The 20758-nt window shown below is 37.7% G+C and overlaps 1 protein-coding gene across 2 annotated transcripts in view; it reads right to left on the reverse strand.

Moving 5' to 3' along the window:
- LOC127551861 (heparan-alpha-glucosaminide N-acetyltransferase-like) overlaps positions 1–20758 on the reverse strand; it is a 428410-nt gene that overhangs the window by 146624 nt on the left and 261028 nt on the right. For both annotated transcript variants that reach the window (XM_051981996.1, XM_051981995.1), the window contains exon 13: positions 560–686. In XM_051981996.1, coding sequence (XP_051837956.1) covers positions 560–686 — 127 coding nt within the window. The remainder of the gene's footprint in view (positions 1–559; positions 687–20758) is intronic.

Raw genomic sequence — 20758 nt, forward strand, 5'->3', positions numbered from 1 at the left:
TCTTCCCACCTTTATTTGGATTAGTGTTTATTTGGAAAATAAGGAAAGAGATCATAGAACTGAGAATTGGAAGACTTCTTAAAAGCTTGATTTTAAGTGACACTCCAGGGCTTTTTAACTTGTATGTTTGTATATGTATGTATGTATGTATGTGTGTATGTTTGTGTGTGATGGACCTCTTTGTCAGTGACAAGTGAAATGATGGACCCTTTTTCAGAATCACCTTTTAAATAATTTAATTAAAATAAAATGGAAACCAATTATAATGAAATTAAATGTGAACTTTTTTTTCCTATTCAGATTTATAGATCCTTAGAAAGCTGTACAAAGACCCATAATTAAGGATCTATGATATAGTCCAGCCTTCTTTACTTTAGATGAAGTATCTGAGGGCCTGAGAGGATAATTGACTTGTCCAAAGTGATATAAATTGCAGAGTTAAATCCTGAACTCATATCCTTTGACTCCAAACCCAAAGCACTGAGATATTTAGTACCAAGTGAGGATCTCATCCTCTTAGCAACAAATTTCCCCAGTAGACTATATGTCTAACAATTACCTTGCAAGATGGGAATTGATACAGATGATTTTCTCCCAGAATCCACTTGTCAATGTATGCTGCCGCTCCACCTGTACAGTTGAAGTATTTGCCTTCATCTCCTATCCCTCCAGGGCCCAGGTATCCTCTGCAGAAATCAAACATACAATTCACTCAGTCACCTCCATCTTTTCATCTCCAAATGCACAGAGCCTTTCTTTCTCCTCCTCTCCTCTTCAATCTTCATTTCTTCTAATGTGGACTGCCACATAACCCTGCCATTCTCATTCATCTTAACACCAAAATGGATGGGGCTTCCCAAGCAGCTAACCTTAATTTCCTCAAAGTTTCCCTGCCAATATCCATCTCTTTGCCTTTTCTCATGACTCATAGATTAGAGAACTGGAAGGAGATTTATAAATACCTGATCTACTCACCCTACCTGTTCAAATGAGGAAACTGAGACTGATTACTAATGAACCATCTAATTGGCATGAGGCTATATTATGAAACATATAGATAATGCCTCCAAGAATGTTTCCTTGGTTAGCTCTAATTAATTATTCCCTAAATCTGAACCTCAGCAGTACCTATGAATTTGGTTTATGCATTGGTATTGATGTATATTGATTATTAGGTTCATTTTAGGATTCTGATCTATCTGTAGTTGTATAGTAATAATGATGATGATAATATAACTACTGATGTTTTATATTGAATTTTAAAATTTAAGATATTTTCCTTATATTATTTCATTTCAACTTCACAATAAGCCTGGGAGCTTGGTACAGGAAGTATTTTTGTCTGTACTTTATGGATTAAGAAAGAAAGGTTAAGTGGCTTGCCCACAGTGAAACAGCCAATAGGTGCCAGATCTCCCTTAATCTATGTCCAGCCCTCTGCACACTGCTGTGCTTCTTCTCCCTATACAGAGGCAGAACAATAAGCATTGTACCAAGAGTCAGAAGACTTATGTCCAAGTCCCAACTTTAGCACTAACTTGCTTTATGCCTCTAGCCATGCTTTACTCTGTACTTGTAACCATGTTCTAACTTCATTCTCCCTCTGTCCCTGTGGCCTGAAATATATTTTTCCTGGAATCTTCCTTTTTAGGAAGAGTCCAGACTAACTATTCTTTATTCTCTAAACGTTGACATTATGCTCTCACCTGGAGCATCCTTCATCTTCTCCTATAACTCCTTATTATGTGTTATCTTCCCTCATTACAATATGTTATTTGGGAGTTAGTGTGGGAGAATGTTTTCTTATGGCTTATATTTGTAACTCCAGCTTTTAGCACAGTGCCTGGCACAGAGAAATACTTATTAAATGTTGTTTTACTTGACTGACTTAATTTTGAGTAAATCTCTTAGTCTCAGTTTCTGCATCTGTTAGACAAGGAGATTAATACCAGCTTTACTTACCTTGTAGGGTTAATGTGGGATTAATTGAAATTAAATTATTAATGTAAAGCTCTTTATAACTGCAAAGCACTGTAGAAATGAAATGGGTCATTAACTGTGCCTTTTTTATTTTTCCTTCCATATTATAAATTCCCCAAGGCCAAAGGTCATACAATTCTTCTAGATTTAGCCCCTTTCCCAATAGATCAAACACTATAAATGAATATTTTGTTAGCTGTCAGATAGCTTTGATGAATTAGAAGTAATAATGATGACACATTCCTCTCTAGTCAGCTCCGCTCAAAATAGCTCCCAATAAACTCTTAGATTAAAAGAGAAGGAAGGAAACAATGTAGACAGGCAAAGGCAAAAACAGATGGATACTCAAGATCTAGAATTGTGGGAGAAAGTAGCAGAAGTTAATAGGAGAAAAAAAGATCAGGGAAAGGGAAGACAAGGTAGCATAACATCTATCTTATATCATTCTGATGTTAGTTCCAAGAAGAAAAAAATATTTGGTGTCTTAAATAAATTGCTTCAGCTCTTGACATTGTGTATATTCTGAGTAATATATTCACCAGAACAGACATTGATGCTGCTAGTTGGGAATAGAGGGAGGTTGTGTTGAGAAGAAACTGAAAGGTGGCCATTTGAGAAAGCTTTACATGTTCTCCTGGTAGAGAAGAAGTAGATGATAATAATTAGATGACTTCAAGATTGGTTGAATAATTGAACCCAAAAAGTTGTCATTAGTGAGTCAAGGAAGATTTCCATTGGAGTGTCCTAGGGATTTTCTTTTGACTATGCTATTCAAGGCTTTAATCAGTGGTCTGGACAGTACCATTAAGGGTATATGCTCACCAAATGGGCATGTGACACCACAATCAAAGGGATAACTAATATGTTGATTTAGGTGACACAACCAGGATTCAAAAATCCTGACAGATTAGAATCATGGCCAAAATTGACAAAATGAAATAGGGACAACAAATGCTTTTGTTCTATTCTTGCCTTTCAGAAAAAAACAAACAAAATTTTATATGAGTAAATTTGGCTAAACAAAGGTTCCGGAAGAAAAGATTTGGGTTTTGTGATTGATAGCAAATTTGAAATATAGAAAGCATGATACATCAGCCCTCAAATTCAATGTTATCAAGAGAAAAATAATCTTCTGAAAGGAGGTGACAGTTCTTCAGTACCTTTCCCTAATTAGTTCACATTTGAAACAGTGTGTTCAGATGGAATTGTTCTAGCTTGAAAAGGATATAGGCTAGAGGATATTCAGGAGAAGACAACCAGGATGCTGGGATAATTAGGGACTTTGTCAAGCAAAGAAATTAGATACAGAACAAGTGATGACTTTGGGTGTGACATGATAGGAATTTTAAATAACTGAAGGTCAGTAATATGGAAGAGATTGCACTTGTTTTGCTTGGCTCTAAAGGGAAAAAAGAGAAACAGGGAATGGATTTTACAGAAAGGCAGATTGAGGCTGAATGTCCAGAAAAACTCCCTAATGAATAGAACTAATCCATACCAGGATGTGCCACTTCAGGAAATGATGGTTTTCCCATTTTTAGAGAGTGAGGCTAGATAATTGCAGTTGGGATTGGGATGCTATTAGGGAATATTTGGTTAGACATGGGTTGTAAGAGACATCTCTGAGGTTCCTTCCAACTTTCAGATTGTGTGGACTTCATCACCTTTCATACATATAACCCAAAATTGTTTTCCCAACTTTCAGTGTTCTCCCTTTCTGATTCATCTTTCATTCACCTCTCAAAATAATTTCCCTGAAGAACTCTGTTACTCTCCTGCTCCATAATTTTAAATGATTCCCTCTAGAATAAAATAAAAACTCCTTGGAGAGGCATTTAAGATCACTCACATTCTGGCTCCCACTTAAATCATCACATTTATTTCATCGTATTTCTAGTCATTCTCTTCACATTCTAGCCAAATTGGTCTCATTGTTTCTTATATTCAACATTCCATCTCTTTCACCTCTCTCTTTGCACACGTTTTCCCCTCATATCTGGAATGCACTGTTTTCTTACTTCTGTCTTTTAGACTCTTTATCTTTTTTCAAGGATCAGTTTTCATGCTAATTCCCACAGAAGACCATTGCTGATTTGCCATTCCCATTCCGATCCCCATTATCCCTGATTCATCTCTGTTGTTAGTGGAGAGCACTCTCCTATATTGTATGAGCAGAATGGAAGTTCCATAAGGGCAGAAATTGTTTCACTATTTATCTTTGGATCCCCAGAATCTAGCATTATGTCTTATATTTAAGAATAGGCATAAGGTCTGGAGCAGTGATTTCCTTGATACAAGAAATACTTGGCTAAGGCAAGTCCCTCTACTAATGCAGAGTAATGCCTATTCTGTGACCTCTAGTCTTAAAGGATTACTTAGAGCACTGAGACATGGTGACTTGGTTGAGGTCACATAAACAGTCTATGACAAACTGGATTAGAATCCAGATCTTCCTGATACCAAAGCTAGCTCTCTAGTGATAAATATCTTGAGGTTTACAGGCTAAAGTCATAGTTTAAACCAAATCTATCTGGCTCTCATTGATTGGCCAAAATAGGTCCCAAGCCAACTCCAACCTGGTCATTGTTTGGCCCCTGATTGGCTCAGAGTGAATATAAAGAGCAATTGTTTCTGTTTTGCCCCCAAAACCTGAGGATCTTCTCCTCCCAGATTGATTTTTTTAAACTAGGTAAAAGAAGCCATTCTCTGCCTCTTTTCTTAGCCAGCCTTAATCACTGAATGGGCCTTGTCTCAGTAAAACGGTAACCTGTAAAAGACCTTAGCTTAAAAAGACCAAGGTCTTCCATTGCATCCAGGCCCAAAACCAGTTGTTCTGATCTATATCTGGTCACTGGACCAGATGGCTCCAGAGGAGAAAGTGAGTCAGGTGCCCTTGAACAGTTCTCCCTCACTTAAATCCAATTCACTTACATGTCATCACCTCCCTAATGTCATGGTTCTCTTAAAGAACAAAGGACAAACAACAAACAGCTCTAGCTTTGCACATAGTAGTTACCTAATAAATGTTTGATTTAATAACTCTGTTTCAACACATACACACTCATTTTGTCTTTCAAGTCCAAGATGATCATCTCCATGGTTGCCCTCTGTTAAACAAAACTTTGGATTTCTTAAAAGAGATTTTGAAGGAAAATAGGGATAAGTCCCAAAGATTCGGGAGCCAGGGCTTCCCAGTGAGCCTGAGATTAAATCTGGGGAATTCTAGGGAGGGAAGAGGATGAGATGATGGAATGTTTTCCCTGGGACATTAAAGGGAGGTGGAGGGGAAGCAATGTGAAAAACTGTTGCTAGTATTGCTAATTGAGGGCTGCCATCTGTTTCCATGGCTTCCCCTCATTAAGGTGTTAGCTCAATACTGTTTGTGTTGCTGACAAACAGTTCCCAGATGATTTGTAGGGAGGAGGAAAAACTTATTCTTGGGACACAGACCACCTCAATTTCTCTCCTCTGATTCTTAAATTCCCTAGCTCCCTTCAAATCTCAACTCAGGTGCCACATACAGGCTTTCTTCATGCCCCAAATTCCTAATCTCCTCTACCTCAAATTTCCTTGTATTTACTTTTAGGAACTCTAAAAACTTATTTAACACATCTTGATTTCTCTCAACAGGAAGTAAATTTCTTGAGGAGAGGAACTGCTTCTTTTTTTGGTCTTTGTAATCCCAATGCCTAGCAGTATCTGGTGCTTAATAGGCATTTTAAATAAGTGCTTGTTAATTTTTCAGTTTTCCCAACGTGTTTATCCTCAGCAAATTCAGAGAGCCATGATTTCACAATTCTTCAGGCATTCACCCTCAGAGATTATGCTTCAAGATTAGGGAGAAAGATTTTAAAAATGGTTACTGAGGACACACTTCTTGCCTTTCCTTTTCCTCTTTGCTAGAGTTCCTCAGGACAGAGTAATGTAGACACCCCTCCTGGATTTGGGGTCAAGGAAGTGGATTCAAATCCTGATTATTTCATTTACTATCTATATGATTTTATTTAATTTTTATGGGCTTTGGTTTCTTCCTCTGTAAAAGGAGAGGAGTTAACTGATTCCATATTCTATTTCAGGACCAAACCTCTCATCCTAAGAGCCTGCCCTGATGAGTATTCACAGAATTAAAAATCAAATTCAAGAGGTACCTAACTCTTCAACATTTCAGCTTCTATATCTGCAAAATTGGGGTTTTGCGGTCTTCCCTCCTAAGTAATATATGTGAAAGAATGACAATTATTTGGCAAATATCATCCATTTAAATGTGAAAAATACAAAAGACTGAGCCCAGAAACTGGATAAGGAAGAGGAAAATAAGAAATTCACCTACTATAAGAAAGGTAAAATTATGAGTGATTAAAAAATTGTGTCCAGATAAGCTTAGGAATTGAAAGCTGTCAGAAATACAGAGACAAAAATAATGAAATAGTCCTTTTCCTAAGGGAGCCTACATTCTCTTAATTTTTTGTTATCATAACTCTTCTGCTGGATCCTCCTATCCAAGTGGTGGCTGGGAGGCCTGGACTGGGTGTCAGGAAACCTGGATTTTAGCCCTCGCTCTTCCACTAACCAGTCATATGACATTGGTTGAATAATTTTTTAGTTTCCATCTCTACAAAATAAAGATGGGGGTGGTTAAACAAAATAATTTCTTATGCCCCTTTTTAGCTCAAATATTCTGAACTTTGGTGCCTGTACTTATCATCCATTATCTGGGCCTATTTTCCCTCAAAATTTCTTTTGAGTAATCCAAAGCTTTGGTTAACAGAGGGCAGCCATGGAGATGATCATCTTGGATTTGAAGGACATAATGAATGGGGTCGTTTATTGCCACTGGATTACCCAAAGATCTTCACCTGTCCTCCCAACACCAAGATTTTTTGAATTTTTCCAATTAAGCCATTCAAACCAGCCCACTCACACTTCCTCCCCCCTTTCCACCCTCCATCCATCAAAGCTCTTGAGTATTTCAGGAAACTGCCATCAGGAAAGCATCAGGGAGAAGTAAATCAGTGGAGCAGAAATGAAATTCCATCCCCATCCCCCCACTTCATTATAAAGTTCGCAATAGTAGCAGCAGTGATCCGGCCCCATGTCCTAGCAAATACAGCTGCTATTTCTGGATGGCAAACAAGATCAGAGTCATGGACTATGGTAGCCTGAATCTCCAGGGAAGGGTAGGAAAGGAGCACTGCTAAAAGGTGGACATAGGACTTGGTCCATGACCAGCAACATGGCAGTGGAAAGCACTTTTAACTAAGGAAAGCATTATAAATATTGACCTGTATTGACTTCCCTGTATGACAAGGAGTGTGGTGTACTGGGCTTGAAGATAAAAGACCCAAACATGAGTCCCATCGCTACGATTTACTGGGAGTGTGACTGTAGGCAAGTCTTTTGTGAATATAGGCAAAAACTTGTCTGATCTTTAGTTTTTCATTTGAAAAAATGGGGATGCTGATTCAGCTGCTGCCCATCTAACAGGACTGTTTTGAGGTTCAGATAAATTAATGTATATCAAATCCCTTTTGAACCAAAAGATATATAAAAGTGACTTGATTCTACAAACTTTAAGACTATCCAGTGTGCAAAGCACTGTGCTAGATTCTAGGAATAAAGGATTTATAGTAAAAAAATCCTCACTCTCAGAAAGGTTCCCTTCCACTGAGGTGGGGTGAAGAAAGGTATGCGTGCAACATGTACACAAGGAGATGTAATCCATGTGCTGGACTGGAAAATAAACATAGATTCTGAGAGGAATGCATGAGGAATAGCTCTTAAAAATGCTTGGAGGATGGAGATGATTGGGGAAGAACTAATAGTTCAATTTGCCTGGAACATAGAGTTCATGAAATGAATTAGTATTAAATAAAGGTAGAAAGATAGATGGGAGGCAAGTTGTGGAGGGTCTTAGATGCCAGACTGAATCATTATTTTATCCTAGGAGCAATGAGAAATCACTGAGGATTTTGCAATGAGAGCATAACATGGTCAGACCTGTGCTTTAGAAAGATACTTTTTGGCCACTATGTGGGAGATAGTTCAGAAGAGGGAGAAGATTGGAATCACAGTGGTCAGTTATAGGGCTACTGCAAATACACCAGATAAGAGGTGATGAGAGTTTGAACTAGGTTGGAGCCCATACAAATAGAAGGAAAAGGTCATAGATGTAAGAAGTATCATGGAGGTAGAATTGAAAAGCTTTGGCAACTAGATATAAGAGGGAGGACAGACTCGAGAAGTGTGAAGAATCAAAGTTATTAACCTGAGTAAGAGGTTGTGGGTATCCTCAACAGAAACACATAAGCTTGAAGAAAAGAAGATTTATAGCAAAGATAATTCATTTTCTTTTGGAAATGTTGAGTTTGAGGTGCAAAGAGACATTAAGTAGGCAACTGGTGATGCAGGACAGTTCATCTAGAGCTAGATAACAAGTCTGGGAATCACCTTCATAAACATGATAGTTGAACTCACAGGAGCTGAAGAAATCACCCAGAGAGAGAAGTTGTAGAAAGAAAAGAGAAGAGGGTCCAATATAGGGGCATAGGGACATTGAGTTATGGGATGAGAGAAGGGTGATGATCTAAGAAATTAGTCTATGAAGACAGGTAGTTAGGAGAAGGTCCAGGAAACAGCATAATTCTGGGAAACAATTATAATTATTATAGGGAAACAACAACAACTAGTATATAATGCTTCGCAAAATATATGTTAATTCATTTGATTCTCACATGACTGGTTAGTAAATATCTGAGGCAGGATTTGAATGTAAATCTATCCTGATTCCAAGTCCTGTTCACTATTTACTGTGCCATCTAACTAATAGGAATTATCTTCTGCATCTGACAAATGGGGATAGATATAGCTAACCACAAAACAATTAAGGGTAGCTAGACCAGGATCTGAACCCAGAACTCCCTTGACACAGTTCAACTCCTTGCATTGTAAAATGCTCCTTTTCCCAAAGCTGCAAAAATTGGATGGACTTTCTAAAATCTAGATGGACCATTAGCCCAAGTTCTTTTAAATCTCTCTGATAGGCAGCGGCTCTCCATCTATGGAATGCTTCTGTAATTAACCTATATGTCCCTGAAGTTTCCATTTCCCTGGTAAGTCATCTCTGTTTAGCACAACCCTGCTCGCCACACCAGGATAGTCAGGAGTCATTGTTTCAAAAAATGAGTTTAGGGGGAGGTAGGTGGCTCAGTGGTTAGAACACAACCCTGAAGTCAGGCGGACCTGAGTTCAAATCTTATCTCAGACACTTAACACTTCTTGGCTTTGTGACCCTGGACAAATCACTTATCCGCAATTGCCTCAGGAAAGAATGAGTTTATTTTCCATTCTCCTGTCCAACCTTCCCTCCCTATTTCCCTCATTTCACCAGGTCAGGAGCACAGGATGTGACTGTGGAAGGAACCTTAGAGATCATTTAGCTCTAGGCCAATGACTTTGTTTACAAAGAGAGATTGAGTTCCATAAAATTGAAGTTTTATTTCTGATGCTGTGAGAGCCAAAAGCCAAAGCAAAGTCAGTGGGCTCCCAACTCTAAACCTCTTTCCAATCTACCTTTCGCCTTTTAAGGATTAGGCTAAAATTCAGAGGCACTGAAACAGTGGGAGGGGGAGAGAATATTTCTTTCTCTCCAAGGTGGAGGAACTCAGCTCCAAACATGGATGTTTCGGGAGCCTCAAATCTCATCAGCCAGAAAGAAGCAATTTCAATAATCTAACCACCTAAAATGTGTGATCAGAAGTAAAAATTTTTGCTCCACACTCTGTACCCTCAAACTTCCAGGAATGTACAGACTGCAATACTGGCTCCTCTTTCCTGCACACACTTGAATTCTTGTGACCCCGAGAGCAATTTATTCATGAGGGAAGAATACATATATGGCAACGAACCAGCATATTCGGAATGGCAAAATAAATTAAGTTGTCCCGTGTACTTATAGAGACACTCTTGAAATTAGTAAATCCACCTAGCTTTATGCTGAAAATTCCCCTGAATGTTCCTACCTCATATTCTTCTGATCAGCCACAGTCAGAAACATTGTACATCGATACCACAGTGATATCATTTTGGACCTCTTTGAGTATGAAGGACAACAACTATCTGTTCTAGGCATTCATTGAATGATCCTCTCCTAAACCTCATTCAAGGGAGGTGTGCATAGGACATATATATAGCAAACCTATTTCATAGGATCATTTTATAAATCTTAAAGTGTTTTATAAATCTGTGTGCATGTGTGTGTTTGTATCTATATCTGTCTCTGTCTCTGTGTGTGTCTCTTTCTCTCTGTGTGTATATGTCTCTTTACACACATATTATGAGGGATAAAGTAGTATTTGTTTTCTTTGATTTATTTTCTGTCTGTTTTTCTAACTGGACTTGTGAAGGGTAGGGAGCTCACTCTGAGTTATTTTTTCTACCAGTGCAGGTCAATACATTCTATGTAAATTATAGTCTTAGAGAGATATGTATGGATGCTAAGCAGTTAAATTACTTTCTTGGGATCACAGATCCAATATACGTTAGAGGAAGTATTTGAACTCAGATCTTCCTCAATCCAAGACTAATTATCTAGCCAGTGAATCAAGTTATCTTTCTCATTAAACTAAGATTGAATACAATTTCCTTCCCCTTGAATACAATTTAAGTCTCAAAAAAATGTATCATGGCAAACCCTCTAGTCATAAATAACTCTTGGCAATGAAGAAGGACTTCTCCATTTTGTACTCCATGCATCTGATAGAACTGCAATGTCACCACAGTGCTATATGACCAAGTGATACACACAATCACATTTTCCTTAGATTTACCTGAATGTTTGGGTAACTAAGCACCATGTTAGAAATGAAGCACAATTATATAAAAGATGCCTTCCGTGGCCTCCTCCCTCTTTTACCTTCCTTAGACTATTAAATACAAACAAAAATTCTGTCCAGACAATCTGGACACAATTAGGACGTCCTTTCCGTAGCATATTGTCCTAACTTGCTATCCAAAAGACATACTATTTTATTATTTGAAAAGGTGCCATCAGTGATTTATAGCCTCATATTAGCTTCTTCATACTGAGATATTAGACTATCATCTTCTGTCAGGGACGATCTGAGACAGAGAAACATGCTGCATTCATCTTCCTCTCTATCCAAGACATTTCTTTCCATCTATTGGTTTTTTGTTGCTATATCATTTCCTCATAATCAATTTGATTCAAGGACTGTAATGGCTTAGGACTAGGTGTACTTGGAGTTCTCTCTGCCTACTTCCAGGTTGTCAGAAACCATTTCACTTCAACTTTTTCAGGAGAGACCAAACTGAGGTGAGTTCTCACTAAAACCACCAGACACAAATAGAATGAAAGTGCCTAGAGTGAACTTAAAATTCTAGTGCCTTAAAATGGTAGAGTGGAAATGTTAAGCCAGCTTTTCAGTCCAACCCAACTTATCCCAATTCTTTATAGGTCCCAGAGATGTTAGTACTTGTTGCAAGAAATAGATAGGACAAATAGTGTGATACAAATAGAATCCAAATATGTATAAAAGAATTGTACATGTTTCACATGTATTGGATTACTTGTCATCTAAGGGAAGGGAGGAAAAACTTGGAACACAAGGTTTTGCAAGGGTGAAAGTTGAAAATTATCTATGCATATGTTTTGAAAATAAAAAGCTTTGATAAAAAGAATAAGTGAATATATGTGGGAAAACATATACACATACACACACACACTCACAAAAAATAGAATCCAAGTTGAAATCAAGAGAAGTGGGACTAGATTCAAATCCTAGATCTGTCATTATAACTATCTATTGTCAAATTAATTAAGCCCTCTGATTCTTAGTTTACTTATCTTTAAAATGAGAATAATGATACTTGTATTCCCTACCTCACAGTACTAACATTGGATAAAGGTTTTGCAGAAGTTTTTGAAAACAAAATATAAATGGAATCATTGTTGTTATATCTCCTGGTACTGTTATCCACAAAATACCCATCTAGTAAATACCATAGAATAACTATGGATTACACAGAGTAACAGATTCAGCAGTCTCCTTGCCCTGATTAAATGAAGATGCTGGGGAAGTTAAAATATCTTGATCAACTCTGTCAAAGGCCAGCCTGCAATAATGGCAGAAAGCCCTTTCTCCCAATGGTGAGGAGTCTGAATGATCAACTAGTCACCAATTCTTTGCATATTCCCTCCAGCATGAATCTGTACCAGTTCTTAAGCCTTGACTATGATTAGGCGCTACCCCCCTTCCTTTCCAGTAGGATTTTATAAAATCTAACCTGCTTTGGCTTTTATGGGGCACCTAATTCCACCCAGTATCCCAGTAGGTATTTCTTTTTTACTCCCTTCACATTGTGAGTAATTTCTCCTCAATAAAGCTTGCTTCCTTGCTTCATTCTTTCTCTGCCCACTTTTTTTTCTTGAACTATTTTTCTATGATACTTCACTTGCCAGCCGTATTAGTGCTCTCATAAACTACTGATCAAGATCAGCACTGGTTGGTTGGTTATTGTTCTTAATTCTTGAAGACATCACTATGTTAGAGACCAATTACAGTGTGTATTAGAGTGTGTCCAACTATGGTTGATCAGACCAATATAAGCTCGGAGTGCTCTGCCACAGGTCCAACACAAATAGTCCTTTTGAACATTTGAGGTGGTCTCTCTAACTTTGTGCTTCTTACATTTCTTCTGAGTTCAATTCTCCTTTGCTCTCAAAGCACAGCCCTTCTCTGATGAGGGCGTGCCGTACTGGTCCGTTCTGTGCCAGTGTATTCCATATCTTACAATCAATTCTAAAGTTTTTAAGAGAGACCTTGAGGGCATCCTTCGATCACTTTTCCTGACTACCTTGTAAATGTTTGCCCCGTGTGAGCTCTCTATAAAATAATCTTTTTGACAAGTATATACCTGGCATTCAAACAAGTGGCCAGTGCAATGGAGTTGTGTTCTCTGCAGTAGAGTTAAAATACTCCCAAGTCACATCTTAGAGAAAGTAGAATGCAAGAATTAGATTAGAAATTTTGGGTCCTGATAATAGGGTCTCCTCCCTTCTTCCTAACACTAGAACTGTGACCAGGGGTGCACCTCAAATTATGTACTCTATGGTCTTTCCCCTGACAATATAAGTGGCATATAAGGGAGACTGATACCTGGTGTTGCACTGTACTTTAGAATCCCAATCCTCATTCCAGCTATATGAAAATAGTCCATAATTGGTTTATATAGATTTTTATAGTTTCTATACTATTGCTTCCTTGGGTCCTTCAGCCTACTTATTTACTCCTTTCCATCTTACACAATCTCTGACTCCTAAACACTTGGATTGTTTCAAAAGTCTGATCTCATTAATGAGCTGAACCTCCAGCTCACTGATATTAGACCATGTTTAGCTCTTTCCGGTCTAAACTCTCACCACACCAGTCCTAGAGCCAGGATTAGCTTGGAGAAGCCTAGATTTTGTCCCAGATGCTTATGACTGAGGGAAACAAACTACCTCCAGTCCTCCCCTGGCATCGTGCTTTCTGAGGTCTGAAACAATCAGACACTTTTCTCTCCTCAGTCCCACCTATACAAATTGCCACTGAGCCTGGAAAATTACACAGTCTCGGTAAGGAACAGAGGAAAGATAACATTACCGTGGCATTAGCTACCACCAGAACTGCTTTCCTCATTAGCAAACTGAACCCAAATCCTACTCATCCCTATCTTGTTTGTTCTTTCCATTGTCAAACTCAGATTCGTGTTAATCTTTACAAAAGACCATTGCTCTACAACTAGAAAGGGCCTTAAAGAGTATCTGGTGCAATTACCTCATTCTATATATGAGCATATTGAGCATCAGAGAGGCTGATTTTTATCCAAGGCCATTCAGGTCAAAAGTGGGATTTGAATTCAAATCACCTAATTCTGGAATCTGTACACTTTCCATTTTACTCCAGTCTGGTATTCACTGAAGATGAGCTTTCCCTTGAAAATGCCTCTGCTCTTGGTATCCTCTGTCAACCCGGACAGCTCTTGTTACTGCCATCTCCCTGAGACTCACATGGTCAAGAGGGAGAGTCGACATCTTCCTCACTCCTTTTCATATTCTCTGTCCCCATCACTTACCAATCATATCTCTTTCCTTAAAGTTCACGCCATCCTGATGAATTCCTTGTTGCTACCATTTATTCAGGCTCACTCTCCCTCCTTCCCACACTTTTCATGTATCTGGGCACCCAGACAGAAGCACATAAGGGAATAATTGATTCAATAAAGCCCAGAAAGTATAGTTTGAGAGCCAGCTATATTCACTGTGTCAGCCATTGACAGAAAGATGAGTAAAGCATAGACCCAGTTCTCAAAGAGGAAGGGAATGGATATTGAAAAATTGACATGTGGTCTATCACAAACTCAGAGGCCTTGTTTTAGGTTTTCAGTGTGATTCTATTGGCCCAATCCCAGAGGAAGCCCTCCTCCTAGCCTTGAGTACCTCCTAATACTTTTAACACACTCATGGCATTTCTAAATCTAAATACTATTCCCATCATCCTAAAAAGGGCCATTCTTTGCCTCATTTCTTTTTTACTTAGCCTTAGTCATCAAATGGATAGTTGTCTCAAACTAAGTCCTGTTAAAATACTTAGCTTAAAAAGGCCACGTCTTCCACTATATATCCATGACTATTTTAGCCATCCTGATCTATATCTTGAATCCAATTGGTTCTGGAGGAGGAATGCCCTCACTCACTCAAATTCAATTCCCTTGAATGTCATAGCATCACCTCCCTGATGTCTGGTCCTCTTCAAGAAGGAAGGGCAAATGACAACATTAACAACAATCCTTTTTACTGAGACTTCTTCCTCTGCTAGCAATTGAAGATGACCTAAAGGAGAGAGGGAGAAAGGGCCATTTCCCAAAGTCCTAAAAGAATAGGCAGATGGGCACAACTTTCTCCCCCAGCTTCCTCTCATGAAATATCTTTTTTTCGCCTTTAAATTCATCCAATTAGCACTTGATTCTGAGAAACATCTGCTAATGCCAATTTCTTTTGCTATCTCTCTCTCTCTTTTTTGTCTTTGTTTTTCCCCAATTAACAGATTTGAAGGATTATACTTCAGTAGCCTACAAAGACCTAGTACTCCTTGAAGAGGTTTCTCATCTAGGTTGTTTTGCTGTTGAGTGCCTTGAAGCCTATGGTACAACAGGTGGAAAATGATTATATAACTCTCTCACAAAGAGGCAAATTACCATTATTCTCCTTTTCTGAAAGCAAGAGAGGCTTTTTTCTTCTGCAAAAGCTACCATCTACCTAGCCATGGAAAAATGCCCTTCATGAAAGTAGGCCAGTATCTGGGAGAGAATAAAGTGAAGATTTCTTTCTTAAGTAAGTTGGTGAAATTGGGTCAGCTGAAGAAAATGGGTTATCATCTTCAATCTACAGTGATATATGAAGTCACCCCATCATTTTCACAAGGTCTGCTCTTTTATCAATAAAATCAATGAAAACAAATCTGAAAACAGGATGATTTGAAATCTCTGTTGGAAAACTTACCCATTTCAAAGTCCTCACTCTTCAAAGAGCTGCTTCTAAAAAGAATTAATGGCATTCATGTCTGGGCAGCTGCCCTTGGGGAAATAAAAAGATATATGGGCCTCAGAATGAGCAGCCCACTTTACTGGGCTCTCTCACTCACTCTCTCCTACCCACCCCTATGAAAAGCAGGCAAACAACATAAGTGGATTTGAGTGGGGATGGGAATGGAAATAGAATGCTGGGAGAAGGACCAATAACACTCATGGAGGAATGGACTTTTTTTTCACGCAAACAAATAAGAGATAACATTGGCATCTTAGCTGATCAGAATAGACCATCTTTTGGTTGTGATTCTAAAAGTTGTAGTTTATATGTCCCTAGCATCCCCTCCACAGCTACCAGTCATCCACCTTTCCACAACAGTGGATAGCAGGGTTTGAATAGTCCTGAAAAGGCATACAGCTCTCATCTGGCCTATGTGTTAACAAAGCAATTACATCAGGAACAAGACAGACAATCATTCTCAAGGGAAAGAGGTCTTGCTTCTGTTTGGGTGCTACCTGACTGTGAACCATAGAACATTTACAACATGTAAACAGATGTCAGTGAGTCAATAAGCATTATTAGCACTTAATATGAGTCAGGTACTATGCTAAGTGGTGGGGATAGAAAGAAAGGCAAAAAAAAGCTCCTCCCTCAAGGAGTTTAAAATCTAATGGAAAAGACAATGGACAAGCAAATATATACAAATAAGCTATAGGCAGCATAAAGAGGAAATTGATATATGGCTTTCTGAAGTTATTTCTTTAATGATAGTAGAATGAAACTCTATTATAATATAGCATATTAGTATGTCATTTGAATACAGCCACTGTGAAAGCATGAACTTAATAACATCATAGGGATAAGGTTAGGGTTAGAGCTTGGAATTGTGATTTCCTTAATATGAGGAACACCCAGGTGAAGAAATATGTTCTGTGATTATAAGTAGGCACCTTCTTTGCAACTTTTAGACTTAGAAAAGAGGTTCTTAATCTTTTTTTGCAACTTTTAGACTTAGAAAAGAGGTTCTTAATCTTTTTTGTGGCGCAGACCATATTGGTAGTCTAATGAAACCTATGGACCCTTCTCAGAATGTTTTGTTGCCATTGTTCACAACTGAAATACAAAAATTCAGTCAGAAGTTGGTGAAAATAAAGCCGCTATTTTTTTTCCTTATCTAAGTTCACTAGCCCTTATACTTTCCCATCCGAGCCCCAAGTTAAGAATTCCCATTTTAGTGAGTTTTCTTATAACCTAATAGATTTGGTTGTCCAAAATCAGAATGCTAAAAGCAGAACTTGAACCCAGATCTTCAGGGTTTTAGGGACAGATCTCTATCCATTACTCCATGCTGATTTTCATGCTGTACTACCATATGATACAGTAAATGTCACCAGAATCTTCTATCATTGCTTGTGTGACATGCTTTTGAGTCATTTAATGCAGCTTGTTGTCTTTCACTAAACAAGCTTCATCTTGACAATGTCTCTCACAAAATGTGGTGGTCACATCATACTTTCTAGTTCTAAAATTCTATGATTCTAAGTAACTGGTTAAAAAAACATTTCTGAAAAGACCAAGTCAAGATTGGCATATTACTAGTGATTTCTTTTCAAGATGTCATTAGTCCATTAATCAGTGAATAATCTTTAAGTATGAGCATTCAATCAGTTATGAATCTATCAGACCATATAATCATACTTTCCATCTTATCCACAGGATTTTATTAAAGTACTCATCAAATGTCTTACTAAAATCCATATATACTTTATGTATCTGTAGCAAGACAATGATGGTTCAGCTTGGACACCCTGCCAGGAAAGAAAATGAGATTAATAAAGCATGATTAGTTCTTAGCTCACCCACACTTAATTCAAGTTATCATTGCTTTCTTTACTAAGCATTTGCAAATTGTCCATGGAATAATACAGCTTAAAATTTTGCTAGGGATCAGGGAAACATTGAATTAGAGAATTTCAGGTGAAAGAGATCCCAGATTTCCAAGCAGCATCTGAATAAGAAATTTCTACCACATACCTAAGTGGGCATCCAGCCTTTGTTTAGAGGCTTCCAATGAAGGAGAACCCAGCAAATTGGAAAACTCTATTTGTTAGGAAGTTTTTCTTTGTGAAATTTGCCTCCTTATAACATTGACTCATTGCCCCTAGTTGTACTCTATATTATCAAACATCTATTCCCACTTCCGCATGAAAATCTCTTAAAGACTTAAAGTGGGCTACCAGGCCACCCTTCCACAATTTTCTCTTCTCTAAGTTGGATTAAGGATCAGAGCTAAGATATCTTAGTGGGTAGAATGCTAGGCCTAGAGAAAAGAAAGTCTGAGTTCAGATTCTAGCTCAGATACTAACTGTGTGATCCAAGATAAGTAACAGCTTCTCAGCTTTAGTTTTCTCACCTGAAAAATTGAAATAATAATAGCATCTCCCTCCCAGGGTTGTGGTGATAACCAAGTGATTCATATATTTAAAGAATTTTACAAATCTTAAGGAGTTATATAAATATTAGCTATGAAGTAGATGGTGAAATGGAGAAAATCACAGCCCTGCAGTCAGGAGGACCTGAATTCAAATCTGACCTTAGATACGTTCTAGCTGTGTGACCCTGGGCAGGTCATTTAACCCTGTTTGCCTCAGTTTCTCATTCCTAAAAATAAAAACTGGAAATGAAAATGGCAAACTACTCTAGTATTTTTGCCAAGAAAACCCCAAAAGGGGTCACAGAGAATCAAGCACAACTCAAATGACTCAATAACATCAAAATATTAGCTAAAATTATTATTAATATAATATCATATCACACTGGTGCCTCAAATTAAAGTTGGAGTATATTAAAACCATCAGTTCATTTTCAGATGAACTGTTACATAACCATGCCTCTTTCTCACAGCGTATTTTATTTCTGTGATAGATTTTGGAGCCCCACTATAAGGATTTACATTTATCCCTATTATATTTCATCTTATTAGATGCAGCTGAATGTTTAAGTCTCTCTTGATCTTGTGGGGTCCTGATTCTCTCATCTATATGGTAATTCTTCTTCCCCATCTTATCATGTAAAATTAGATAAAGTTGCCTCATTTCTTGACCCAACTCATATATTTAAAAGTAAAACAACCATCAAACAGTACCAGGACCAGATCCTGTGAGCCAGAAAATAGAGACTTCTTCTTTCCAAGTTGGCTTTGCTCATTAATGACTACTCTTCAGGTTGAGTCAATATATCTGTTCCAAATCTACCTGATTGTACTTTGTTAAATGCTTTACTAACATTTGGATAAATATATTTATAATATTCCTTTTATCTTCTATTCCAGAGACCCTGTCAAAAGGAAGGATGAGATTAGTTTGTCAGGCTTTGATGGAATCAACCTGACTCGGTGATAAATATTTTCTTTTTCAGGTATCCAACAGCTATTCCTTTAAAAATCATTGTAAATTTTTTTTAGGTGTTAAGAAAAAAACCACTGGTCTGTAGCTGTTAGTAATTGTTTTCTTCCTTTAAAAGATGAGATGCCAGCCTTTGCCCTTCTCCATTCCTATAGTTCTGTCCTCATTCTCAAATATTTCAAAGATATTGATAGTGGTTTTAGCAATAGCCTCTGCCTGTCCCTTTACTACATGAGGATATAGTTAATCTGATCCTAGTGACTTGTACTCATTTAGAACAGCTGGATGCCTTCATGCTATTTCCCTCTTTATCTTGGATATCATCCCCCCATTAGCCATTTCAGTTTTGGCCTTGCCTTTTTCAATGTGAACATGATCCTCCTTGGCAAAGAAAACAGAAGCAAAATAACAGTTTATCATGTTGCCTTCTCTACCTTTTATCATCATCATCCCATCCACAATAAACAGGATTACTATCCCTTCTTTGATTCATTCATTTAAGCATTTCACTCCAAAGCATATATTGTCTAATGGTGCAATAAAATAACGGGGAAAAATAAATCATTGATATTAAGAAACCAACTTTCTACTAAAGGATGGAATTTTTACATAGTACAGGTAATGTACAAGGTAATTTGAGAAAGAGACAAATGGCTAAAAATTAAAGAGACCAAGAAAGGTTTCCAATAGGAGATGGTACCTTAGTTGAGCTTTAAATAACACTAAAGATTCTAAGAGAAATGAACAAAGTGTATATTTTAATTGTGAGATGGGGGTGAAAAGGCATGAGAAATCAAATGCCACATAAAGGAAACAGTCAGTAAAACAGTGTCACTAGAACTTAAACATGTTTGAAAGAGAAATATGAAATGCCTGAAAATGTAGGCTAAAGTCAGTTTTGAAGAACTTTAATTAACAACATCAGGATTTGGTATCATATAACCTAGAGAAATTGAAAGGCCACTGAAGTGTCTTGAGCTGTGGAGTGTCATCCTCACCTTTCCCCCAACATATTTTAAGAAATATTTTTTGTGTCCGGAGCTTTTCTTGCAAGTCTTTGTTCCTACTTAGTTTTAACCCAAAATAGTCACTTGAGACATATGATTAATGAATTCCTAAATAGTATTCTCTTCATAACTCTTATAGCTTCTTTTTTGCATTGTCTAGGTCTAAGGACCATTTCCACAGTCCTTCTGACTCATTATAATCTTTTCTCCTTGAGTGTCTAAATTGTAATGGACTTCAGAGGTAATCTAATCCAAATTGCACTCAAGGAAGAATCTCTCCTCTCACATCCAGAGTTCAAATTCTAATTGTTTCATGTATACTTCAACTCCCTCATTTTCCTCATTTGTGAAATAAAAAGTTTTGATTAGATACCCTTAAGGTCTCACAGCTCTAAACTATAATCCTCTTAGAAATAGCCATCCAGCTTTTATTGAAGACCTCAATTGAGGGGAACCTAGTATCTTTTAGGGCAAGTCATTCCACCTCTTAATAATACCTTTTTACTTGGGAAGTACATATTATCACCCTCATTTACAGATGAGGAAACTATGGCAGATAGAGATTAAATAATTTGCCTAGAGTTACACAGCTATGGCCAGGTGTAGAACTCAGCTCTTCTGACTGTGACTCAGGAGTTCTATCTGCTGTCTAAGCTAGCCACCTTAGAGGACTATTTGCTGGGTGTAAATAAACTATAATGCATTATAAAGCATTATAGAGAAAGGGTATAAAAGATGCCACTAAGGAAGTGTGTGGCCAAAAATGATGAATGAGCATCTCA

The sequence above is a fragment of the Antechinus flavipes genome, chromosome 2 (assembly GCF_016432865.1).
Source record: "Antechinus flavipes isolate AdamAnt ecotype Samford, QLD, Australia chromosome 2, AdamAnt_v2, whole genome shotgun sequence".
NCBI lineage: Eukaryota > Metazoa > Chordata > Mammalia > Dasyuromorphia > Dasyuridae > Antechinus > Antechinus flavipes.